This window comes from Gekko japonicus, unplaced genomic scaffold (assembly GCF_001447785.1).
Source record: "Gekko japonicus isolate JY-2015 unplaced genomic scaffold, Gekko_japonicus_V1.1 scaffold230, whole genome shotgun sequence".
In the NCBI taxonomy this organism is placed as follows: Eukaryota; Metazoa; Chordata; class Lepidosauria; order Squamata; family Gekkonidae; genus Gekko; species Gekko japonicus.
In genome coordinates, this window is record NW_015161410.1 from 1,399,390 (window position 1) to 1,426,701 (window position 27,312).

Here is a 27,312-nt window from a genome sequence, read left to right on the forward strand (position 1 = left end):
CAGAATGAGACACTGGAGAGCTGTTGCCAGTCTGAGTAGACAATGCTGACTTTGAAAGACCAATGGTTTGGTTCAGTATAAGGCAGCTTTATGTGTTCATGTGATCACGAGAAGGCCTTAGTGCTCACAAATTATTCCTAAATTCTCTCCCCACCCCAGAAGTCCTTTTCTGATCCCAGGGAAGCTTATTGTCGATGTTATGGGCCCATGTGGACTAAGGGCTATGAGGGTTAGGAGAAACCTTTCTGCCTCTTGTCAGGGCAGTTCCATTGATGTTACCAAGAGGATTTCAGTTCTCTCTACTGCAACCTCACTGAATCTAATCCATTAGTTTCAACAATGCATCTTCTTTAGCTTTCAGATATCAACACAGTGTTCCAGATAAACTTTAGCCAATGTAGCTTCCAGATGCTTCAGAAGAGTCTAGATACATTCAGTGCCCTTTCTATACCCCTGCCTTGCACATGTTGTCATTTGCAGGTTCTAATTTTCCTCATCACTTTTCCAAGGAAGCCTCTCATATTTTCTTTCCCATTAAGATTTCTGCTTGTTTAGATCCTCTCTACATTTGTGGGAAGTTTAGATTACATTTTCCCAGAATATATTATTACCTTGCATTCATCCAAGTTCCTTCAGTCACCAAGCCCTCTAAGTCCGCTGATTTGATTAGATCCTTCTGGACTTTATCATGAAAGCCCAGAAGACTGTTGCATTACTTAAAAAAAAATCTAACCTCAATAACTTTGTGTCACCAGCAAATTTCACCACTTCAGTTTCCATTTCCTCGTTTATGCCATTAATACTTCTCTTAAATTGCCAGGGTCCCAATTCCACACCCCAAGGAAACTATTATTAACTTCTCCCATTTTTACTGCAACAAAGTTTTAAAATGCTCTTTTGTGCTAAAAGACCTACTGAGTGGTTGTTTTGTTTTTTATTGCCTTCAATATAGTTATGTGGATGGAGAACTGGTTTTCATCAGTTATAGATTTTTCTCTTTGTTGTGTTGCCCGTTACATTGTTGAAAGTCTTGTCAAATATCTGAGTTTTCAAGATTTTTCTTGAAGGTGGTATAAACTTCCAGATCTCAGAAAGGATCAATCCAGTACTAGCCTACCAAATCAAACTCATCTGGGCATGGTAATGTGTGTTTTAAGCTTGGCTTTCATACTTGTGCAATGTGCTGTGGGAACCATGGAAAAGCAAAGGAGATCATCATGTGTCAATTTTTCCCATACTTGTCAGTGGAGGCTTTGAATTGCTTACAAAATATTCAGGAAACATCAAAACCTTGTTCCATCACTGAACTGCTTTGAAGGTGTTCCATATTGACAAGGGCATGCCAGCCGTCTAGCTAGTATTTCTGTATGTCTGCAGGCAAGGGCTCCTTATGCCAGTTTTCTCTTAAAAGCCAGTGTGTCAGGTTAGGATCTGGAAGACCCAGGTCATATTCCCACTCTGTCAATGAAGCTTGCGGAGTGACTTCTGTCCTGTCATTCTCCCGCTGGGACAGAGGACATCTTGGTGGATGATTTCTACCCTCCATCCAGGGAGGCAGGAACAAAGTCTTCCACTTCCTGTCTCCTTGGTGTGGGTCATCTCTCCAGTTCTTTTCCTGTGTCTAAGGAACAGAAGGCAGAAATCACAGTAGTAGCACCATATTGGCCTTGGCGACCATGGTTCTTTGCCCTCCAGGAATTGTCTATCCATCCAGCACTAACACTCCCAATAGCTTCAGACATGCTTCAGCAAGACCCGGTTTGGCATCCCCATCCAGAGTGGCTTCAGTTAACCTCCTGGAGATTGAGTGGGACAACTTCTTAAGACTTGGCTGTTCAGTGGAAGTAACTGACATGTTGCTAGCTTCTAGAAGACATTCCACTAACAGAATCTATAACACGTCTTGGAAGGCGTTTGTTTGGTGGTACAGAACAAAAACTGTGTTTTTTTTTAAATTCCCTTTCCTAAAAAGGAGAGAATTTTTTCGCTTTTACATTACAGAAAAATAGGGAGGGTATATAGCGGGACAAAGAAAAGTGTTGAGTGATGTTAGAAATTAGTATGTTAATCTTTTATTAGTAAAGTCAAAGTTTTCTTCATCAGTTGGATGATTTCGTTTCTTCTGTACCTTTCAAAATCTGTCAATTAATGTATTAGTAGTGTCCCTTTGGGGTTAGTATTATCTTTTAGTGCGCTTTCCGAACCAGTCTTCAAGCATTGGGGTGCTTCCCTTTTTTGTCTCTCAGGAAATACTTTGGACCTCCAGCCGCTCCTTTGTCTTCCTTGTCTTTCACCTCTCCCTCTGAACTGCTGCTATCCTCGCTTGTTCCTGCCATCCATTTAGCGAGTTCTGCCTCATCCTCTGCGCTGGCGTGCTTCTTCAAAAAGTCATGAGCCTTGAAGATGGAATCAATCTTCTCTCTTCTGTCTTTAAACTTAAAGACAAGTCCTTCTGGCGCCAACCATTTGTAATTAATTTGATGATTTCTCAAGAACATGGTCAACCCTTTATATTCCTTCCTTTTCATTCTAATTTCAAATGAAATATCCTTCAAAATCCGAATAGTCTGGTCTCCAATTTTCAGAGGCGATGATGACGTTGCTTTTAAGATTTGATCTCTGAGACGTTGTTTGGTAAATTTCACGACCACTTCTGCTGGCAGATTATTTTTCTTTGTATAGTTGGAGTAGGCTCTATAAGCCAAGTCCATCTCTTCTTTTATTTTTTCCGCTTCACTGCCAGTCAGTGGTGCCAAAGCATTCGCCAAAATGTCTCTGAGGTCTTCCTTCTCACATTCTTTCAGCCCTTGAAAGCGGAGCGTCAAGTTTGATTTTTCCATTTGCAGCATCAATATTTTCTTGTCTTGCTTCTCTTGGTGTTTCTCCACTTTACTGACCTTCTTCTTGACTTTCTGTATTTCTTCCGTTGATACCATACATTTCTTTGCAATTTCATCCACCGTCTTGGCTGTCTCATTCATTTTTTTTTTGTTGAATATTATAAGCACTTTCCATGCTATCCAGCTTCTGGTTGATCTTCTGCAATTCAGCCAGCAGAGGGCGCAGTATCTCACTTTCCTGCTGGCTTGCAGCAGCCCCTGCAGGGGAGGGGCTAAGACTGGAAGCAGCTCCTACCTTCTTTGTCTGCTTCTCCAGAAACTTTTTCAGCACCGCCATTTCCAGCTTTTGTTTACTTTTTAAAAGTTCGTGCTGCGCAGCTTGGTATGCCGTTAACTTTAAATTCAATCTCCAACTCACGGTTAGCCGCTTATCACTTTCTCCATGCTTTAACTTCTTCACTTCATCACTCAGTGACACCCGGTGCCTCTGCTAGTCCCACGGCAAGAGCCATTGGGGCATGGGGTGAGCCTCAATTTCCGACTATCCGGCCGGTAAAGAGGCACAACCCCTGTGCGCCCCGGATCGGAGCCTCTCCCTGAGGCTCGTCAGGGTCTCCGCTTGGGCGGATTCCCTCTCTTTACCGTGCATGGGTGAGTCACCTTCGGGAGCTCCCGAAGAAGTGACCGCCATTCACAGAGATCAAACCGGAAGCCCAGAACAAAAACTGTTGATCCATTAAAGCCAAGGATTAAATCTATTCTTTCCTTCCTACAAGGTGGTCATGCAGAAGGTCTCAAGGCTTCAACACTAAGATGTCAGGTCTCAGCTTTGATCATGGTACTACCTTAATTCCATAAATTGAGCTTATCCAGACACCTACATATTCAATGTTTTCTTAAGGGTATGGTCTCAAAAGACCCACCACAAGTGCATAGATTCCTGACACAGAGATTGCATACTGTGCTGTCAGCTCTCACTAAACATCCCTTCAAAACCATCAAAGAGATTCCTCTGAAATGGCTGAGGGATGTAAACCTTATTCCTGACAGCAGTCACATCAACAAGGAGGGTGTTCTGAACTAGGAGCCTTGTCAATTAACCCTGAGCTCTGTGGACAGAACCTACATTCAAACCAAAGGTGAATCCAGCTTTTCATAGTTCCCAGGAGATTTACCTTTCTTTTTTCTACCCAAAACCCCATTCACCCTAAAGAAATTTATAGCAAACATAAGATGTGTGACACCCACTGAAGGCATTCATCAGCAGGACAGAACATATTAGGAAAACAGATTATTCATTTCAATCAGTCCACCTAATAACACTCTAAAGATGTCAAGATTGGCCATCAGCAGCACTCTTAAGGCTTGTACTAATAAAACCTACAAAGTTCAAAAGTTACCCATACCAAATGGGATCTCCGCCCATTCAATTCAAAGTGCCTCAACTAACACTGCCTTTGCTAGGCATGCTACAGTTGAAGAGGTCTGCAAGGCACCCACTTGATCAACAATATCAACCTTTGTTACACATTACAAGGTGACTCCCACCAAGATGACTGGAAGTGGAAGACTTTGTTCCTTCCTCCCTGATTGGAGGGTAGAAATCACCCACCAAGACGTCCTTCTTTCCTCAGAGGAGAAAGACCCTTATCAGTAAGTATCGAACGGTCTGTTCTCTCTCAGCCTACCCTACCTTCTAGGTAGTTGTGAGGATAAAGGGGAGGAGGTGAGAGTGAAGTTGTAAGCCACTTTTGGATCCCATTGGGGAGAAAAGTGGGGTATAAATATCTGAATATAAATGAAAAGATTACTTTGAGATGGAAATGTATGTTGCCAGTTTGCACTTTCATTTTGGATTTCTGAGAAAGGTGGTTGGTGTTCTTGTTCTCCCTCTTCTAACATTTGGCATGTTTCACCATTTGTAACTCCTGCATCTATCAGGCTGTTAAGGCTACTGTGCCTCTTTATGCTGCTTGGCATTCAAGTTGGTATTTAACCCAGATGTGGATCATAGGATAAGCCAGAATAAAGAAATAATAGCTCTGTTCTTCTAGCTAAAGAAAGAAGATGAAGAAAGACCATGATAAAGCACATTCAAGCAAGAGCTTGCCTGTTTTTCCTTCTGGAGCTCCCCAAGCCTAAAACTACATTGTGTAGTCTCCTGAGGGTTTTTTGTGGGTTTTTTTAAAAATGTGAATTGTTGTTAAGCAGTGAAAGGAAGAGCTTTTGGCAGTAAAATAGTCTAAGACATTAGGAGTAAAATGGTTCAAAATATTAGAATGCATGCATGCTAATGCTTGTGCCATAGGATTAGTGTCTTTTTGGAAATGTGTCTGGCAAAGTGATCAGTGGGAAGCTTGGCACCTAAGTGACACTCCAATGTGAGATAAATTACATATGAGATAGTGATGCTTTGAAGGAATCATCGTCATAAGAAGTTGCCTTCATGGTATTTTAGCAAAACTCACCACTCAGGTTTTATGCAAGTATACCTTTAATTTGTTCAGTCTTCACATTTAGATCCCACCCTTCCTACAAGAGACAGAGTGATCTCAACAGAGATTTGAACACTGGAAACTAAACAAAAGAAAGGGGAGTTCTTAGTCCATCACTAAAACCATTGGCTCTCTTCTGCCCAATGATACTTTTTGTGACCTCAGGCATTGCATTTTACATGTGATCCTTTCAATTACTGCTTAATTGTGTTACATGTGAAAGTGCTTCAATCATATATTACAAAGTGAGACCCTGAGGATCATGGACCATCATGAGCTTGCCATTGATTTGCAATTCACCTGATGGTAAGAACATAAGAGAAGCCAATGTTGGATCAGGTCACACAGTAGCCAAAAATACCAGGTGCCATCAGGAGGTCTAGCAGTGGGGCCAGGACACTAGAAGCCCTCCCACTGTTGCCCCCCTCCAAGCACCAAGAATACAGTGCATCACTTGCCCCAGCCTGAGAGTTCCTATCTATAGCCACTGATGGACCTCTGTTCCATATCATTTGGAGTGATAATCTGAATCCCACATTTACCCTGACAGTGAAAAACCAAAAGTAAAACTGTAGCTGTTCAAATGCTGGCAAGCTAGAAAAGATCTTTAAGTGTAAGACTATGTTGCTGGTGACCAAGATCAAGGTAATTCATACTATAGTATTCCCTGTTACTCAGTATCGGTGTGGAAGCTGGACAATGAAGAAAGCTGACAGGAAGGAAGTTGACTCATTTGAAATGTGGTGTTGGAAGAGAGTTTTGTGCATACCATGAACTAGTCAAACCTGAATTCGCCCTCGAAACTAAAAGGACCAAACTGAGCTTATCACATTATGAGAAAACAAGAATCACTGGAAAAGGCAATAATGCTAGGAAAACTTGAAGGCAGCAGGAAAAGGGGGAGACCTAACATGAGATATATTGATGCAATCAGGGGTCTCATGGGGCCAGAGCTCTCCGGAGCCCCGCTCCGGGAGTGACCAGCCCAGGGGGCGGGGAGGTCACATGACCAAGCCCTGCCCCCTGCTCCCAGGAGCCAGCCCTGCCAGTAGGCCATGTCTCACCCGGGCAGCCCACGAGGAGACGGGCGAATTGGGTGGCGCCAGCAGGGGTCGCTTCTCCAGGTGGCTGTAGGCGGAGGAGAAGGAGGTGCCGGAGGCGACAGCGGCCAGGTCCCTGAGCCGGCCCCACCCTCGGTGAGCGACGCCTCTTCCCCGCCCCATCGCCCTGCGCCCGAGATAGAGCAGCTGCAGTGGCGGAGGAGGGCCAGGGAGCTGTGCTTTCTCTCTGGGCGCTGCCTCTCGTCGCTCAGCCCCACCCCTCCGGCTGACGTTGACTCACATGGTCGTCGTCGGCGACACCTCCTCGCCCCACCGCCTGTGCCATCCCCATTCAGACATCAAGCTGCCTTACTGGGTGACCCTAGGCAAGCAACCTACGATCTCCCCCTAGGGCTGTTGTGGGGGTAATAAGAACAATGATGACTACTACTGCAATGAACTCTTTGGAGGAAATGGGGGCGGGGAAGAAATCTATCATTTATTTGTTTGTTTTGTGGCTAAACGGCGGTAACAAAGAAAGTGGGGGAGGCGATGTTCTTCTAAAGACAGCTGCAGTTTCCCCAAATGCTCCTCCTCTTCCTCGCGGGCTCTGGGACACCTTGCTTCTTTTATGGTGGGCGTTCCACAACTCATCAAATGTAAAATACCACGTTTCCCCCTTTTTTTGTTAGCGCCATTTAGCCACAAAACAAATAAATGATAGATTTCTTCTCCGTCCACATTTCCTCCAAAGAGTCAGAGGGTGTGGCCTTATGACACACTTCCGGTGATGTCAGGGGGTGTGGCAAATGCTAATGAGTTGTGATAATGAGCTCCGGCAGCTCATTTTCTACAAAAAGACCCCTGGATGCAATCAAGGAAGTCTCAGCTGCAAGAGCTGAGCAATGATAGGACATTTTGGAGGTAATTAATTCATAGGGTTGCCATCAATTTGAAGCATTTTGATGCATGCACACACAGCAGCAGTTGAAATGGCAGAACTGATTGATCCCTTGCATGTTTTAATGTTGGTCTCCTTTGGAGTTAACACCTCTAATTTTGAAAAGTGTGTATCTGCAGGCTGACTTCTTTGCTAAGACAAAAGTGAACAGGTTTGTTTTCACAGAACCGTGACAGTAATTTTTTTTGGGGGGGAAATATTTATGGACACTAAATATTTGAGATTATATGCCTCAACAAGATCGTGAGGTGTTCAGTCTTCTTCTGACCACTGGATCCTTGATTGTTTCCCATTGAATATGTGCACATTTGATTTACTCTGCAGTATAAAAGGGTGGTAAGAAATTGGTTTTAAAAATTGCTTGTAAATATTATAGTAAAGTGTTCAAAAGGCTACAGTGCAATGCTGTTGAAATGAGGTGTTCACAAATGAATTATTTTTGATATTTGCAATCATGTTTCATTCAGCAGAAACATATATTTTCTTGATGCTTTAGTGTGCAATGAGTAGGAATGCTTTGTTTATGGAAATAGTTGGGTTTGGAGCTCCCTTTCCTTTGGATTCTGAAGTATGCAACAGTAAATTGTAAGATCCCTTTAAATGTTTGTATTAGCTGGATATTTTTTATTTGTGTTTAACCTGTTGTTACTTACCCACTCTAGTTTTTCAAAGTAACAGGCTGTGGTCTAGAGGGAGGTCTGGTGCCATGCCGCCACCTGATTGAGGTTTAGAAGAGGGAGGGAAGAACCACTGCTACGGTTGCTGCATCTCTCACATTGGGGGGGGGTGTGGAGTCAAAGACCCAAGCCCTACTACCCCTTTGCTGTGCCTCAGCTATGAAGGGGAGGGATCAAGCCACCCAGTTCTTCTTCCTCCTGTTGGGCTTTCGCTCAGGTCTTTCTGTGTCTTTCCTACATGGGGAGAAGTCCAACTTCTTCAGCCTGAGATGTTAGCTCTGTGTGTAGCCCAGTCTGGTCTCCGCTGGTCCTGGCCCTCCAAGTTCCCTTCTCCCAGCCTCACAAGCCCTCCCTCCCTCGGGCCTGGAACTGGGGCTGATGAGTGCCCCTATGTGCCTCAGATTCCTGTTGCCTCTAAGAGGCATGACTGGGCAGCCTGATAGCTGGTAGCGTGTGTCGTACCAGTCAGCTGATGGGTGCTGCTGCTCTCACTGGCTCACCTTGACTGCCGTATCTTCAAGGGTGGTGCAAGCAGAAGTCTGCTTGGAGGCCAGCATTCTAGGGGTGGCCCACAACTCCATTGGGGAGAATGTCTCCAAACGCAAGCTCGGACTGCATTGCACCATGTCGTATTTTCTGCTTTAATATTCAATTGTTCTTGATTTACATTGTTTTAAACATAGAGTAAGTTAGTGTTGCCATTCCCCAGTTGGGTACAACCAGAGAGAATCACGGAAGAAGATTACGCAACAAACAAAAATACCATGGAGAATAACAAAAACAAGTAGGCAATCTATATATATGTTTGTGCGTGTGAGTGCATGAAAATGCATTAATAATAATAAAGTGACTTTATTATTGTTAATGGATTTTCATTCACACACACACACACACATTTTGTCTACTTGTTTTCATTATTCTCCCCACCCCCTTCATGTGTGTGTATGAACACCTGAAGTTGCCTTCTGTTGAGCAGACTGTTGGTCCGGCTAGTTCAGTACTGTCTTCTCTGACTGGCTATGCGTTTCCAGGGTCCCAGGAAGGGAAAGGCTATATCAGTAACAGCCCTAGGATTAATCAGGAATGGGGGGGGGGAGGGAGGAAGGGGGTATAAACATTCAAGTCGTGCCACTGGGTTCATTATTTTTAACCTGTAAAATTTATGTATTTGGCCTTGGAGTTCCTGGATTCATATCCTGGCCGTTGTTTTGGGTATAATGGCAGCTGCCAGGTTTGCAAAGATTTAAGTGTTGTAACCTTTCCTTAAATTCCAGAGATAATTTAAGCCATCACCTACAACGATCTGTGAGGACTGGCTACAAACAGAAAATGGGTTTTTGGTTTTCTTTGCAGAGCAGACTGAGATGCGATTAACTTAGCAAAATGGGTGGAAATGAAAAGTAAATTGGATTTTTAAAAAATCTTTCAGTTTTAATAATAAAGCAGAGTGTCTGTGACACAGAAAAGGAAAATGGTTTTAAAATGGGTGTTATTTTTATCTTGCCCATTTGTCCTTTTTAAAAAGTTTAGGGTTGCAGGAAATTTAGAATTATCGCAGAAGCACCAACTTTTGAAATGCTTAGAATCCTGGCATTATTAGAACATATATGTCTTGCTTTTAATTTTGCATTAGAAATGTTATTAACTTCCTAATGACATCTGTGAAAAGCAGTTCACAGGGATAAAAAGTATGTGCAGCTGATTTTCTTTGGTATTAAAAAGCCTGATTGAGTAAGGTGATTTCCAGCCTGACAGGGAACAGAACACAAACCCTTCTAAACATTACTTTTGGGTTTATTCTTAGATGTGACTTCAGGGATTGCTCTGTAGTATGCTACATTGAATGTGTAAGAGAGAGAAAAAGAGAGAAATGCCCTTGTGTTCTGCCATGGATTTCCAAGATGAGAAGCAAAGGAGCATTTCAAATGTTATTTAAAAGAAAAGGTGTGAAAGTGATGTAAAACTTACCTGAAATGTGTGCCCCGCTAGCTTATAGTTACCCAAACCAAACATATATGCTTTCACAAATTGCTGTTGATAAATGAAAGGAGTGCAGAAATATAACCTTGTTGCTTCAAGAGGGAAGGTGAATCTCAAGCACAAGGTTTTACTTCCTTAAATGAGAATCCAGTTCTAGAGAGGGTCATTGGAGTAATCTGTTAGATATCTGCTGCAGTGTGTACAGGTGATCCTCTAAAGGTTCGTTTTTCTGTAGGAGGTAGTATAGGTGTCCCAATTCCGTATGTTCAGTGTTACTATTTTATTTTGTTTTCCTTTGTAAAAAAATCCCACAAGTTTAAATGGTTCCTTTTTTGGGGGGTGGGAGGAGTGATAACTTCACAGAATAACCAACATGACTATGTTGAAGCAAAGCCTAAATTTTGTTGTTCTACATTAGTCACAAGCAGGTGAATTCAAAGTGGTCTATTTATAGGAGAACTAATGGATGTGTTTAACTTGACCTACTTTTTTCAGAGCACTTCAGAGAGAAAACAGATGCTCTGCAGTTGTGTGAATACAGATTTTTGACAAGGTTTCTCCTCCCCTCCTTCTCTTTTTAACTGAATTAGATACCGATGTGTCTGTACAGAGTACTTTCCCTCATTGTTTCCTAGGTGCCACATCCGTTGTTCTGCAGACTCAGAATTGGCTGTTCACTTGTGGTTAATAATCTTTGCCTGCCCACAGTCTGTACTGGCCCGCACAGCATGTTCTGTGGAGAACTGCATGCATAGACTTTTGCTTCGTGTTCAGTGCTATGGAAGCTGCATTGCCAGTGTGATCTTGAGTCCTTAAAATGGGTTAGATCCTACCAGTCTGTTTGGCTATTGCTGGGCGTGTTCCTCTGGCCTGAAGAGCCTTCCACTGATGAAGTGATTTTCCACCAGTCGCAGAGGCTCTTCTATTGGTGGAAAGCTCCTTGCACCAGAGGGACGCATTGGCCCTGGTGGAATGGTCTGATAAGATTCAACCCAATCTTACTATTCCTTCAAAGATACAAGGCAGCAAGTGAGCCAGAAGAACCACTTCTCACGACACCTTTGGGTCTAGTTTCTGTGAGACTGCATTCTTTCCTGGGCAGCTTCGATCATCCCAGTGCCAACATTTGGCAGGAGTTTGTCACTGATAGTGTTTTGAGGAGGTATGTCATATGCAGATGGAGATCTTATGAGAAAGTCATGCTGATTTTCATGGATTTTCATGAATTGGTTGGAAATTCTGATGTTGGGCGGCCAGTCAGACTCCAGACCGGAAGACCTGGACTGGGCTTTGCAGGTTGTGGCTGGTTGGCTTAGACTGAGTCGGCTGAAGCTGAATCCAGTGAAGACAGAGGTCCTGTGGCTGTGTCGGGGCGGTTCGGGGGTGGAGAATCCACTTCCAACCTTCGGGGGGGGGGGGTTCATTGGGGCCAGCCCCGGGGGCAAAATGAAATGTTTGCATGGGTTAAAAGGCTGGTTTCTGTTGATAAATACCCTAAATACAAAGTAACACTAGAAGGCCAGATGCCAGCTAATACGTACATAAACCAGTCATGTATTAGAACTGCTGGTGTCAAGGGGCCACCGCTACTGCAGGCCGCTATTGCAGGCTGCTACTGCAGAGCTCTGGTCTGTGGTTTTAACAGCCAACTGATTATGAGCAGAAACATCGTGGAACATCTGGGCAGTGGAAATTTACTCTGACGATATACCATCTAGGTTAATTTTTAACTGCCGCCAGCACTTTGTATTTATATTGTTTTTATTTGTGTGGTTAAATATTGTGTAATTTTAATGTATTTATGCTTTTATGGAAGCCGCCCTGAGCCTGCTTTGCGGGAAGGGCGGGGTATAAATTTGATAATAAATAAATTAAAAATAAATAAAATTGATAAGTTATTGTTGTCGGTTGAACAGAATTTTATATAGAAAATGTATGCTTAGTTGTTGGATTATAAAATGCATGATGAAACTGTTAAAAATGTTATGATACAATGGGCCCAAAACTTGAGCCACAATATTAAGTTAGACCAGTGGTCGCAAATATGGGAAAAAATATTAAGGTTACAAAATCAGTTTCTTACAAAGAAAATATCTATAAGATTTTTTATAGATGATACATAATTCCTGAGAAACTAGCTAAATTTGATCCAAAATGTTCAGATATATGTTGGAAATGTCAAAGTAAAACGGGATCTGGTTATGTGAGAGAGCTAAGAAATATTGGGCATGAATTCATGAAATAATGCAGAATATATTGAACTGTCATATACCCTTTACCCCTGAAATACTCCTTCTGAATTCCTATCTTATATTGTATTTAACCACTTCTGCCAGAATTTTTGTATGCAGAATATTGGAGGAGCCTGGAAATGCCAAGCAAAGAAGAGTTTATTAATAAAACACTTAAAGCAGTGGAAATGGACAAACTCACTTTATTCTTGAAAGATCACACAGAAAATACTTTTAAAAACACATGGGCTTTATACATGGAATGAGAACTATATAAAAAATAAGACAAGGATAATAAGCAATTTTACTTAGAAGAGTTTATAGACTAGAACAGCTTTTATATCTGTATAAACTGTTTGCAAAAATAGATTATAACAATTTTTAAGGTCTAAAGTTGAAATTGACATGAAAAAGGCTCTTGAAATACCATTTACTCACAACGTACCCCCACAACTATGTTTTATGTATGTCTGTTTGTTTGTTTGTCATGGAAAATAAATAAAAAATTACTTGAGAAAAAAAAGAGAAAGTCATGCTCAAGCACATCTCATGTATCATATGAGTAGTAGCAAATCTGGTGTTACACATTTGTTTTTCCTGTTACAGAAAATTGATTGGTTAAGTCAGAAAACCAATGGTTAAGCCATTGCCTTATGAAAACCCAACCCTGCCTTAGCTGTGATGGAGGGACTGGTGATATAGCATGTGCTTTGCATGCAGAAGGATCTAAGCAGGCATTCTGTGCTTGAAACCTTGGAGAGGTAGTGACTGAGTTAGAGCAGACATTACTGAGGCTTACGAACCTGTGTTCTGAGTTAGCTCCATCTGTTCAGAGGACTTGGGCTAAACTAGGTAGTTCTTGAGCCTGAAAGAATACTTATATGCCATCTGGGAGCAATCCTAACCAGGTGTATCCAGAAGTAAGTCTTATATTCTTCACTGAGACTTACTCCTGGTGAAGTGTCCTTATAACTGCAGCCTTTCTGTCTCCCTCTTAATTAGGAATTAGAGCATATTTTAAATATTAAAATGCAAGCGGAGTCCTGTTCATTGGTATTTAGTTTTTACAGTGGAAACATTCCGCAAGCTCTTCCATTGGAAGGAGTTTCAGACTTTTTCAAATCACTCGTCACAAGATTGTGTTGTCTAATAAAAAGAAGCGATAGAGGCTTGAGATCTAATTCATCTGGGAAGGCATAGAACAATTAAGTCTTTTGGCTTTCTTTGTCTCCAGCATCACTGCTAAGAGAAAAAAGTCAAAAACCAGAATGTCTCTGGAGGCTTTAACACTTCAGCTGTATATGTTGGTGTGAATGAATGATAAATTACATTGTAACTAGATTTCCCCCCAAGAAATTCTCACTACTCTGTCTCTATATATATTTAACTGGTTTTCCCCTGGCAATAGCAAAACATAATTTATTGACTCTCCAATTATTGTTTTGCACATACTAATTTTAATAATTTCCAGATGTTGGCATACAAATGTGTACACCAGGTATGTGTTATATAACCCATTGGTTCAGGATCCTATGACCCTGAGTCACTGAGAAGGGTTTTCATTCATCATTTAGATATGTGTGTTTATATGAGAGTGAAACTTCAAGAACTTTCACTGTGTCCCATTCAAAAGGTTTTTCTTGGGCAAGGAAAACATGGGAGAAATCTTTATTTAGGTAACTGAATAATCACAGAATATTTCAAAAGAAAACTATTAGTCAATGAATTCATTTCCCAATATTTATGCATCGTTCTAATGACACAAAATACTTGAATGAAACAATGGACTGCTTTGTAATTTTGTAGTTTTAGAAGGCATTTTGGGGTGTGGATAATATTACTAAAGATGTCACAATAAACACTATTTTAAGTGGATAGCTTTCTGTATCATTGCTTGTTCTTATGCCGCCTCCTTTCTTCCTTACCAGCAGATGTCACTTTTGGGACTGTAAATGTTATACAGCTGTGGATTCATCTGTGAGTTTTCATGATGTTATAAGGTATTTTTTTAAAAAAAGAAGAAGAAGAAGAGAAGAAGAGATGGATTTATACCCTGCCCTTCACTACCCAAAGGAGTCTCAGAGCAGCTTACAAACTCCTTTCCCTTCCCCTCCCCACAACAGACACCCTGTGAGGTAGGTGGGGCTGAGAGAACTCTGACAGAAACTGCTCTTTTTCAAGAACAGCTGTGCCAGAATTATGGCTTGCCCAAGGTGATCCAGCAAGGTGCAAGTGGAGGAGTGGGGAATCAAACCCGGTTCTCCCAGATTAGAGTCTGCACACTTAAAAAAAAAAAAGTTTTGCCTACACACAGTGATAACAGTGTGTGGTAGTCTACAAATTTTTGCTATTTTCTGAAAACTGCCAGGGCTGTCAGATGTTTGGAAAAGGAAGAAAGGATTTAAATGAGCTTCAGAATCAGGCATATCTTTTTGTAAAAAATTAAAGGTGAATTTGAAATTTGCATTTATACCAAAATATTTCAAAGGAGTAAGTACATTTTATGTGGATTTAGTTTATCTTCTTCCGTATCACCCTGACTTGGATGGCTCAGGGCAGCCTGATTTTGTCAGATCTTGGAAGCTAAGCAAGGTTGGCCCTGGCTAGTATTTGGATTGAAGACCACCACAGGAGCTCAGGGGTGCTACCCAAAGAAAAGAAGAAGAAGAAGAAGAAGAGATTGGATTTATACCCCATCCTTCACTTGGAGTCTCAGAGCGGCTTACAAACTCCTTCCCCTCCCCACAACAGACACCCTGTGAGGTAGGTGGGGCTGAGAGAGCTCTTTCCAGAACTGTCCTTGAGGGAACAGCTCTGACAGAACTATGGCTTGCCCAAGGTCATTCAGCAGTCACCATGTGATTTGATAGGCACTTTTCACCATCACCTTCCTTACAGCTTCAGTTTGCAATTCTGAGGAGGCAAAGGGTACCAGAAAGGCAAAAGTCGATTTATCCAATTATCGAAAATTAGAGAGATTTATGTAGTGGACTTGTAATAAAGCTAAGAAATTTTGGATACAAATACACTCATTAATACAGAAAATTTTAAAAAGTAATATACAAATGAAACCAGGGTGTCTGTTGTGGGGAGGGGAAGGGAAAGGAGTTTGTAAGCTGCTCTGAGACACCTTTGGGTAGTGAAGGGCGGGGTATAAATCCAATCTCCTCCTCCTCCTCTTCTTCTTCTTTCTTTCTTTTAGGATTGATGGACAGACAGCTTGAAAATAGTCATGAAACTTTGTCCCTTTATATGATTGCAGCAGCGAGGTTACTTTATGTACAGAACTGGAAATCTATGAAAATACCTACAGTAGAAGAGTGGTGGTTAAAGATGTTAGAATTTGCAGAAATAGCGAAACTTAACTTCTTTGATTAAGGAAAAGACAATATCCATTTCTATTTTCAGCTGGAAGCCCCTTATTGACTTTCTGCATGTAAATGAAAAAAATGAATTAATGTTGTGGATTTGATGAGGAAGGAGAAATTTAAATATCAGAAAATAATTGTGAATAGTGATGTATTGTTTAATGGTTGTGATAGTAGAGTAAGTGGTTATGTTTAACTTTTTATATTTAGCAATAAGTGATTGTATTGGGCTTTGTTGTTGAGAAAATTTGGAAGTTTTTAGGATATGTTCCTTCAATTTTTCTTTATTTTTCTCTTTATTCCATTTGCCTGTTTTATTTTTCTTAAGTTCTATTTTTATACATATATGAAAATTTTCAATAAAAAGTTTAAAACAAAAAATAGAGAATTTGGACAGAGATGTCTGGAGTTACAGCTGAGAATTTAAGATCTATCAAGGTGCATTTGGGTGAGAATGGGAGGGAGCAGCCATGTCCCTTCATCAATTGTCCACTGGTATGTCTCAGAGGACTATTGCGGTGCAGCTGTAGTTCATGCCATCTTACTAGTTTTGTGCACTAAACAATGTGATTCCAAGTAATGTAGTGATCTAAGTACAACAGTGCCTGCCAAAGGCACAAATCCCTTTGCTTTATAAAAGAGTGACAATCCTGTGCTGAAACACTCTTTTACTTCTCATAATAACAATAGCAGTTGTAATAAATGTTCTTCGAATTATTTTCTTTCTGTACACTTTAACCAGCAGTGGACCATTAAACCTGAAGAGAATATTACTTCTCATCCCTGCTGTCTCTCTGCATGAAATCAGAATGAAAGTGTTGGGCCAACTGCTATTTCTTGGCTCATGGGGATTTTCTCTCTCTCCCCTTTTAGCTCACCTACTCCTACTTCCCACCCTTTTCCCTTTTGCCAAACTACCACCAAACCTTTTGCTAACGGTAATAATTTAAGGAGAAATAAATCTCATCAGATGTCCATGCCATGCACATGATTTTGAGGACACCATTTATATTTTCTTCTGGCAGAATTTTTTTTTACGTACAGTCCTAAGTGTTCCTGACCAAGGTTAGCTAAAAGTTAGCTTTATTGCTAGATCTGAAGGGCAGCCCTATAGAGTTTATTCCATGAATTTACTATGTAACAGCAGCACTTGGGTTTTTTTAATCATTCACATTCAAGTGTTTTTCTTCACCAAGGTCTAATGCCAGCCCAATAAGCCAACTGTTTCTTGTTACTTGGGATATTTACAAGTTTTCACATATGTATTCCAGATTTCATATTGGTGGGGCTTTCCCTGTATATTGAAAACAAAAGGATTTTTCTTTAAATCAAGCCCGTCTCTTTGATTAAAAACACTCTGTATTAGCTCTTGTTTGGTTTCCTTGTCTACTGTTAAATAGTTTCTGTTTCTGAACATCATGAGAAATGTTATCTGTTTCAATACATTTTCCTCGTTATGACATTTTGTGCTGATGACAGGCAAGATTCTCTTCAAGGTCTAAAAGTCCACTCTTTGTTAAATTGCACAAGAAGAATGAAATATGATGAAGATGGCATTTCAGAATGCAGAACTGTACATACAAACAAATCAGCGAGTGCTGGCTTAAGGGTATTTGAGCAAACAGTCACAATAAACATGCTTTAAAAACAGAAATTTAAGGACTCAGCATGGTGTAGGGGTTAAGAGTGGTGGACTCTAATCTGGAGAACCAGGTTTGATTCCTCCCTCTTCCATATGAAGCCAGCTGGGTGACCTTGGGTCAGTCATAGTTCTCTCAGAACCCTCTCAGCCCCCCCCCCACCTCACAGGGTGTCTGTTGTGGGGAGAGGAAGGCTTAGTGAAGAGTGGGGTGTAAAAACCAACTCCTCCTCCTCCTCCTTTCAGTGTCCCCTAATTCCTTTTCTTCTTATAGCCACCATCACATATGACTTTTGTTTATACAGCTCCCATGATTTCCATCATAGCCTTTTTCATGGTCAAAGAAAATCCCCCTCCTTTTTTCAGCAGTAGAAAATCTGCTTGGATCCAAGTATAAGAAGAGTAGACATATGGGAATCAAACCAGAGGAGACACCAGGCAATCCATGGAGGATCTTCCCTAGAAGAAACCATGCATGTACCTCATTCTCTTCAGCCCTAAGCAGTAGTGCCAAGTTCCCAACCCATTGTGGCATCTATGAATGTCTAGTGACAACTTGCTTCTTCCCTAAAACATGAGAGGGGACATGATTTCTCTCTTTAAGCATTTGAAGGGCTGTCACTTCGAGGTGGTAGGAAGCTGTTCTTTTTGGCAGCAGATGATAGGGCTCTCAATAATGGGTTTAAATTACAGCTGGAAAGGTACCAGCTGGGTATTAGGATTTTTTTTTTGCAATAAGAGTAGTTCAGCAGTGGAATTGGCTGCCTAGGGAGGTGGTGAGCTCCCCCTCACTGATCTTCAAGCAGCTGCCAGATGGATACTTCTCAGGGATGCTTTAGGCTGATCCTGCATTGAGTAGGGGGTTGGACTAGAAGGCCTGTATGGCCCTTTCAACTCCACAATTCTATTATTCTCTCTTTTCCCAAAACCCAGTTCTGGATTTCCATATGCATTACCAGAGCATGAGGTGCTTCAGAAGAATTCAGGAGGAATCCCCTTTGGGTCTTCTAGGGAGCCATCCATTCAGAAAAACTTGCCTCCATCATCATCTTAGAACCATTTAGTGATTTCCCCCCCTCTCATGGCAGCCATTTTGCTCTTGGCCTCTCCTTCTATAGCAGCCATTTTGTGGTGAGGCCCAATGCCTTTTCTCAAAAAATTCCACAGTTTGGGGACACTTGAGATAGTATTTTGTTCTCGATGTAACTCTAGAAACTAAAACTGCAGTCTAGAATTAAAAAGAAGCTATGCTGAATATCAAGTAGTTATCAGTGACTGTTTTCCACCTCTGTATTTAGAGTTAAAGTCACATTATTTTAGATTATTCATGGTCATAATAAGGCCTTTCCTGTCTGCTGATGTGGTGAATAGCTGGTCTGGACTGTCCATACTTTGCTTACTTTAAAAGTGTTATTGCATGGTGGGTAGAATATATTGATGCAGATATTAGAAGTGAAAGCATAGGAAAGTGGATAAGGCTGTGTTTAATTTTGTTTGTGCTATTTTTAAAAAAGAGCGGGTGGTCTGTTGTGTTACTGCCAGGTCTCCCTCAATGTTTGAAAATTGCTTCTCTCCGGAGATGTGGCCAGCTAATCAAGAAGTGAAGACTACATGAAAGCCAGTTAAGCTCATGTCTATGCTAGTTAAGGCAGAAGACTTGTCTCTTAGGAGAGGTGTTCTGTCGATCCTGGTTGTATAGAAAAAAGTCCTCCCCCCTTGTACATTAATTTGATATGCTGCAATCACCACTATTGTATCACTTCTTTGCATTAAACTATTTAGAATTCCTCATGCAAATATGAGATGGCAGATAAAGTATAGGCTGCTTTATTATTGTACTTCCACAAACTGATTTTTATGCTATTTATATGGTTTACTTCATAATGCTCTATGTCATGAAACGTTGACTACATGCTAACAAGCACAGGGTGACCAGTATGATGCCCACTACAAGAATCGTGAACAAGAACCTTGAATCATGAGGAAAAGTGGGATATGTTTATTTATTTATTTATTTTTCGTACTTATACCCTGCCCTCCCCAGTGGGCTCAGGGCGGCTTACAGAGGCAAGAACAACTTGCCATGGTAAAACAATATATACATAACAATTTAAAACATATGCTACATATTAAAATCTAATAACAAAGTGCTCAGTGCCATTCATAATCTGAAGATGGTGGATCGAGTGTCCAAAGTCCCAAGAAGACGGCAGAAGGATTCTTCCATAGTAGGTGTTTAATTGGGACCTCAGGGCGGTGGTGGTATAGTAGGGGCAGCAGCTCCTACTTGAAAGCCTGGCGGAAGAGCTCCGTCTTGCAGGCCCTGTGGAACTGCATAAGATCCCGCAGGGCCCTGATCTCCTCCGGGAGCTCATTCCACCAGGTAGGAGCCGCCACCGAAAAAGCCCTGGTCCTCGTGGCGGCTAGTTTGACATCCTTAGGGCCCGGGATGACTAATAAATTTTGGGCCCCTGACCGTAGTGCTCTTGGGGGAACATGTTTTGAATAATAAGTCAAATCAGATACTTCCACGTTCCATTAGGAACTATCTGTGTAATGCTGGGAGGGACTATGGTTCAGTTCTCTAGCACATTTCTGAGCAGGAGGTCCCAGGTTCAGTCTCTGGTATCTCTAGTTAATGTTTACAGCCGCTGGGAAAGGGGAAAAAACCTTATTTTCCTGAGACCCAGGCAGGAGGTACTCCAAGATTTCTGCCTTTGGAAATAATGATCTTCTTGTTCTGTCCTCTTAAGAAAAGGGTCTTTTTTGTAACTAACTGCATCCAAGCTCATGCAAGGATAGAAAATATTTGCAAAGTAATCACTGGAAGGTTGCCACTTTCAGAAGTGTGACGCCTTGATTTGGTTTAGGCTGAGAGCCAGTTTGGTGTAGTGGTTAGGAGCACGGACTCTAATCCAGGAGAAACGGGTTTGATTCCCCACTCCTCCACATGCAGCTGCTGAGTGACCTTCAGCAAGCCACAGTTCTCTCAGAGCTGTTCTCTCAGGAACAGTTCTCAAAAGCGCTCTCTCAGCCCCACCTACCTCGCAGAGTGTCTGTTGTGGGGAAAGGAAGGGAAGGAAATTGTAAGCTGCTCTGAGACCCTGAGTGAAGGGTGGGTATAAATCCAACCTCCTCCTCCTTCTTAGTGTGCCATATGTTTTCATGAGTTCAAGTCAAGGCCTGGAATGGTAATGCAGAGTGAGCCTGGCCCCTACTGCCTGTGGCTTCTTTTTCCTTCCTGACTCCTCCTTGTCCTCTCTTTTTCTCAGCTCTCTACAGATTGTTACCCTTAATTTTCTGCTTCTTCCTCACATACTTCTTACAGTCCATTACAGTCCTTTCAGTCCATTGCAACCCTATTCTTTGCCTGCTGCCCCTTAGAGCCCTTAATTCCCAGGCCATATTTGTGCTCAGCTTCAGTGTATATCAGTGCTAGTTTTGGCTTTAGTCTTATAAACAGAAGGGCAGAGCCTTCTGCGATCAAAGAGGGTGGGTGGAGAAGAAATGCAACTGCATCATCTTCTTTATATATTTTCCAAACTAAGATTTAGCCAGAACTCAAGGCAACACTCAGGAGGGGAGTCTACAGAGAAGCTCAGGTAAGGATTCACCTTGAAATGCTCCAAGACAAGGTCCTCCCACTCAGTTAAACTTACAAAGCACGTGATTGGCTGTTGTCCCTCAGTTCCAGCTGTTCTTAGCTGTTCTTACCTCTTCCTCCTCCTGTGCAGACCACACAACTGCTGCTGTTTGGGTTTGTGGACAGCAACCTGTGTGGTGGATCTGACGATGTGCGAAGGATGCGTACTGGCTTCGGTTCCAAAGAGAGAAAAGATCTAACCAGAGAAGATGTGATTTGATCTTACCATTAAAAAAATTGAAATAGCAACTGTGCAGGAGTTCAGAGCAGGGCGGTGATGCTGGTGGGGTGAGTGTGTGTGGAGAGCTGGTCCAGTGCTTCTTCACTGTGCTGTTTTGCCAATCCAAATTGATCTGTCTTTCCCTCATCCTTCTTTTTCCCATCCACACCCACACTGTAGGTTAATAATACCTGGTGGTGGGCATGTCAGTTGATGAAGCCATGTGGCTATGATCCTCATCAGGCTACACTCTGATCCTGGACCTTTGTGTAGTTTGTTCAGACTCCCCTCCTTCATATGAGTCTGTTTGAGCCAGGCCCACTGCAGGTTGCCAAATTCTCTAAAAGCCAGAACTCAGTCACACCTTCACACCTTTCCCAACTCTTGCACTTCAATTCCTTGTTGTTTAAACTGATCATGGGAAATATATTTTCTTGCTCTCAGTGGCAGGGGGATAATTTACAATAATATGCCACGTAACCCCCGCAGCTATGAAAAAGTGGTTTCTTTATGTAGTGCAATGATTGTACAGTATAGGCAGCTTAGATTTGCATATCATTGGTTCTAGAAGCTTCTCAAGCCCCTAAATAAAGTATACCGTTTTCTAATTTTACCTCAGTAACAGGTGGGATTTTTAATTTAACAAGAAAACCAAGGCAATAATTACTTGATGCAAATACTTTCAAAGCTGGTTACTTTTTTTAGCAAATGAGAATTCTGAGTTACTTCCCTCCGCAGGTGTCCAAATTAATCTACGTTTGGTTCCATGTAAATGAAAGTCTGTGTTACATGGGGAAGAAATGTGTGCCTGATTACTGAAATATTAAAGGTTTTTTTTAAAAGGACACATCTGTTGATTATAGCATGCTGATACCAATGCTCTAGTGAAGTTTAGACACTTCTTTTACTCTGTGAACATACGTGAAAAATGTAATTTTGGGATTCATAAGATTACCAGAACCAAATTGAATGAATATACGTTTTTCTAGAGCTATTAAAATTTGGGAGAAAAACATGGTTTTCCCCTACAGAAGTATGGTTTTTGAAAAGGAATTATATTTCAAAATTCCAATGGTATTGTAGATATGGTCCTAATAAGTATTTAGGTTTTTTTTTAAGTATGGTGCTTAAAGCAGTGCCAAGATATCATTGTCATAAATAATCTATGTATATGTTAAAAATCCCAATTAAATCTATATCAGCTGCAATGGGGACTATCCCAAGGTACTATAGTATTGAAATTAAGATACTTCCCAGAAGGCTGGCAAAACAGAGGGGCTTCCCCCCCCCAAGGTGAATGCTTACAGAATTGAATTCTAAACAAGGGCCATGTTCCATTACACCAGGATGTCTAAATTCCATTTTGATAGCTTCCAGATCTCATGGTCTATCTAGATTAGGGGTCCCCAACCTTGTGCATTTGTGGGCAGCTTTGGAATTCTAACACAGGGTGTTGGGCTGTAAATGGCTTCCAAAAGGGGCAGAGCTAACTGCAAAATGTCAGGGAGTCAGGTTTATAACTCTAATAGTAACTCTTTAACATTTCTGGCATAAGCTCTGTTCAGAAGGATGCCTCTTAAAATGAACATATTTTATTTATTTATTTTTGCTTATATACATTTTTATATACCTTCAGCCAAACACTGAAGATACTTGTGTTGTGGTGGCAGGTGCTGCCAAAGCAACCTTTTTCAAAATCTGTACACCAATAGGATGCTCTGCTGGGTGAAAGATCCATTTGGCCCTGCCCACTTGCTGAAAACACTCGGGCAACAGTAAAGGTGTGTGTGTGGGACCCCAGTCTAGATGCTAGAAGACCTCTCCATCCAACCTCGTAATATGTAGTTGAAAATGACAAGCAGTGTGACATTATTGCACTGTGCTTCCAGGCATCAGCCAGTGATGCTGGGAATGCTTGGCACCATGATATCCCGTCATATGCTGAATTCAACTGCGTGTTATCAGGAGTCACAGAGTGGTTGTGTTTGGATGGTCAGGTCACTCTGTCTCGCCCGTAGGGGGCTTTAGGGGGCATTCCGGGAGTGGGTGGGGCGCTGCATGATGTGCTGACATCACCTGGAAGTGATGTCAGCATGTCAGTGGTGTCAGGGGCGACACTCTGCTTTTTAGGCAAGACTCTATGGTAAAAGCGACCTCAAACCATAGAATATTGCTCAAAAAGCAGAGTGCCTACCCCCCAACATCACTGACGTGCTGACGTCACTTCCGGGTGACGTCAGTGGATCGTGCAGGATGATGCTGTTGGGGTGGGGGGAATTTCCTCCTGCTGGCCAGCTGGTCTGCGGTAGGCAGGAGCCTGCAAAAGTGGGTATCCCCCACCTGTACCTGGGGAATGGCACGCTTAGGTTGTGTGCAAATTCCTTGCACCCAGCAATTGGGTTTACATGTGTGATTCTGATTCTCTTGCTGAAGGCTGCATTTTTGGAACTGCTTCTTTCTCCTTCTGATACCCTGAAGCATTGGTGGGAGGAGGAGGAGAACAACATTCCAGGAACTCCGTTCCCACAAATTGTATATCCTGCAATGGGGAAGTGGAGAAAATCCTGTTAATGCAACTGTATTTCCAGTTACGTTCAGCAGATCCAGATGCTCATGAGAGGTTTTCAGACTCCCTGTTCTGCCAGCACCCTTGAAAAGATTTTTTTGTGATACCCAGGACACAATGGTAATATTTCATGAGTTTTGTTGCTGGTCGAAAGGAAAATCATCTACTCTTCCATTTGTTAGAGGCACCCCTAGAAGCTTAATATCCAGGGGGAGCGGTGGGGAGAGTTCTTGTGAGGCTTTTGTCATTATCCTTAAATATTTTATGTTGTTTTCAGTTATGCCCAATGGACCTAATTCTAATGCACACGTGCTCTGTGATCAATACTTCTGAAATCAGCTAGAACTGTTTGTTGTTCTTTGTGTTTGAACACTCTTTTTTTTTTAAAGATGGCACAAATACCTAATTTTGAGTTAAAAAAAAGATGGCACAAATACCTAATTTTGAGTTTGTATTTACATTCCTAATGCAAGTTGTAGGCAAGTTCAAGATGCTGGTTAACCTTTGAAACGTATTACTTGCCTGATGCTTAAGAGAGATAGATGACTAAGAAGTGCATATTAGAGCCTCTCAAAGCACGAGATCATCAATCTTCAAGTAGCTTGGCTTCACGCAGTGAGCTGCTATCCAGGGCGCATGAAGCATCCACAAGTCCTGGGGAAAGCTTGGTACATCCAGCTCCTTATTTGTTCAGACTCTCAGAGGAAATGTCAATTGGACATTACCAACTCTGCCTTTGCCTTGCTTTAATATCTCTTCAATAATTTAATATATTGTCTGACTCTCTCTGTGCTGAACTCATAACCCTTCACCCATCACTTACTATTCTGCTGATTGATGCCTCAGCCTATGGACTAATCTAAGTCTGTGCTCTCAGACTCGCTTGTTACGATGCAACGCTTTAGTGATGAGGGAACGTGAGCAATTAAAGGCACACATTTCTATGAAATGATACAGTTAATAATGCCATGCTGCCTGCTTCAGTGTGTGATCTCCTTGTTTACTGTCCTCCCAGTTCTCAAGTAAAAAAAGAAGCATAAATACATGACATGTAAGTAAGCTACTTTTAACCCTTTGTGAGAATATTGAAGTAAGTTGGATGCATTCTGTGGTCTGGGATTGAGGAGGCACTGTGGCGGCTCAGTGGTAGAACATTTGCTTTGCATGCAGAGGATCTCCGGTTCAATTCCTGGCATCTCCAGTTAAAAGGGTAAGGTAGCACATGATGCAAAAGGCTATCCGAAATCCTGAAGGTCTGCTGCCAATCAGAATAGGCAGACTAAAAATTCAGCAAACACAGTCAAATCAACAGAATGTGTGGGAGAACAAATTTACTGTGGGACTGGGTTTTCTTTTTTCTTCTTTTTTTCTTTTTCTTTTAAAAGAGCCCCTTACCGCCACAGAGATGCATATTATAGGGGACATTACATAGTCAGGACACAAACTACCAGGAAAGTCATCTTCTTTTTTGCTGGCATCATGCAAAGCCAGACCCTTGAAGGTTACAAACATTAAGGCTGTTTGTTCTTGACCAATTTAGAATATTAAAGGACTTTGATTTTGGCACAGAGACTAAACAGGGAAATTAGTGGGACACTTGCTTCTGGGCACGCAGTTAGAAACTTACAATGATCAGGTTTATGATGACCAAAACTGTCCCATGAGCCTCCTGAGAAAAACTTTATTTGTATAGATTCTTTTGAATTATGGTGCTGGAGAAGACTCTTGAGAGTCCCTTGGACTGCAAGGAGATCAAATCAGTCAATCCTAAAAGAAATCAACCCTGACTGTTCCCTGGAAGGCCAGATACTGAAGCTGAAGCTCAAATACTTTGGCCACCAAATGAGAAGGGAGCACTCACTGGAGAAGACCCTGATGCTGGGAAACATTGAAGGCCAAAGAAGAAGGGGACAGCAAAGGATGAGATGGTTAAACAGTGTTATCAATGCAACAAACATGAAATTAAGCAAACTCCAGAGCCCAACGGAAGACAGGAGGGCCTGGTGTGATGTGGTCCATGGGGTCGCGAAGAGTTGGACTTGACTGTATGACCGAACAACAACAACAACAACAACAAGTGTCTAGAAACTTGGTTTTGTACCAGGTACCTTGCCCTTTAAAGCATCCTCCATTTTTTGTAAACAAAGGCACCAGAATCTAGGAAGAAATGAATGATTTTCTCAAGTTTAAAGTTCTGTCATCCCACATTTTTGATTCTACATGTTTTAATAACTTTAGGCTTGTATCCGTGTTGACCTCTGTGTTTGTGCATATATCACCCATATGGCTAGAGGTGTATGGTTATTCTATGTGGAGGAGGGGATATTCTTTCCACAAGGGGCATATCTCAGACTTGAAACAAGTATGCCTTCTTGTAATGTTTTGCTAGGATTCAAATTGACTGCAATCTGTCACTTTATCCCCTAAATTCAGTTAATACTGCCTAGGCCATTTCTCTAATATTCACACACAGTTTTTATGAAGTAGTTTCAACTGTTGTGAGGATGAATACTACAGAAAATTTCTTCTAAATCTGAGTGATCTTGCCAAACCATACTTTTGAGGGGTGATTCAAGTCCAATTTTTGATAGCTGAAAGTACGTATTTATCATCTGTATGCATTTTCTACCATTTGAAATTCAGATGCTTAAATTATGTAACCTCTTTTTCTAGGAAGAAGATGGGACAGAAGAGGAAAGCAGCAGAGTTGAACCAGTAGGACATGCCGATACCGGTGTGGAGACCAGTATTAACTATTCTTTAGAGTAAGTTTATTAATAAAATTTCATTTTTATTGTGAGTCCTAAGAGTTGACAAAGTAGTTAGGGTTTCTTCCCACATTATGGAATGTAGATTGGCTTCCTCTACAAGTAAAACAAGCATGTCTACATATTCCTGGTCTAAACTTTCAGAATTCTGAAAATGGAATATCTCTCTTATAAAAGAAACCTTAATTACAAAGAATGATGGAGAATTGTGAAAATGGGGTACATCAAAAATTATTCCCCTAAATTCAGAAATCTGTGAATAATTATGAGTTTTACTCCCTTCCAAATTTTGATTGGGTTCATATGGTTCAGCACCAATCCTTTCAGTTGTTGGTTTCTGACCCTCCCTCTTTCCCATATGTTCACAAACCTGTCTATCAAATTTTCTGCTTTTGAGGTACCAGGAGACAAAGGTTGCTTATAAATATTTCCCGCTGATGTAAACTCTAAAGAGTGCAGTTTTTAGCATTTACCTTTGTACTGACCAGGAGGGGGTGGAAACCTGAATGAAAAAAATCTCAGAATCTGAATTGTTCAGAACAATGAATCCTCCTGACCAGGGCTCTTTTTTGTAGAAAAAGCCCAGCAGGAACTCATTAGCATAATAGGCCACACCCAACAGCAGGAACTCATTAGCATATTAGGCCACACCCCTAACAGCACAGCTCATTAGCGCATTAGACCGCACCCCCATGATATCAGAATTGATCCAGCCACACCCACCTTTTGCTTCTTATTCTGTTTACCTTTTTTGCTGTCAAAACCCAGGGCTCTTTTGTAGCAGGAACTCCTTTGCATGTTAGGCCACACACCCCTAATGTAGCCAATCCTGATGAGTTTCTGCTGTTGGGTGTGGCCTATTATGCTAATGAGTTCCTGCTGGG

General features: G+C 41.6%; 1 protein-coding gene across 1 annotated transcript in view; it reads left to right on the forward strand.

Moving 5' to 3' along the window:
* Nucleotides 1-27,312, forward strand: part of LOC107123499 (partitioning defective 3 homolog) — a gene marked incomplete at its 3' end in the record, with an annotated part of 471,021 nt that overhangs the window by 382,203 nt on the left and 61,506 nt on the right. Inside the window, exon 6 of the mRNA XM_015426751.1 lies at nucleotides 26,334-26,425. Coding sequence (XP_015282237.1) covers nucleotides 26,334-26,425 — 92 coding nt within the window. The remainder of the gene's footprint in view (nucleotides 1-26,333; nucleotides 26,426-27,312) is intronic.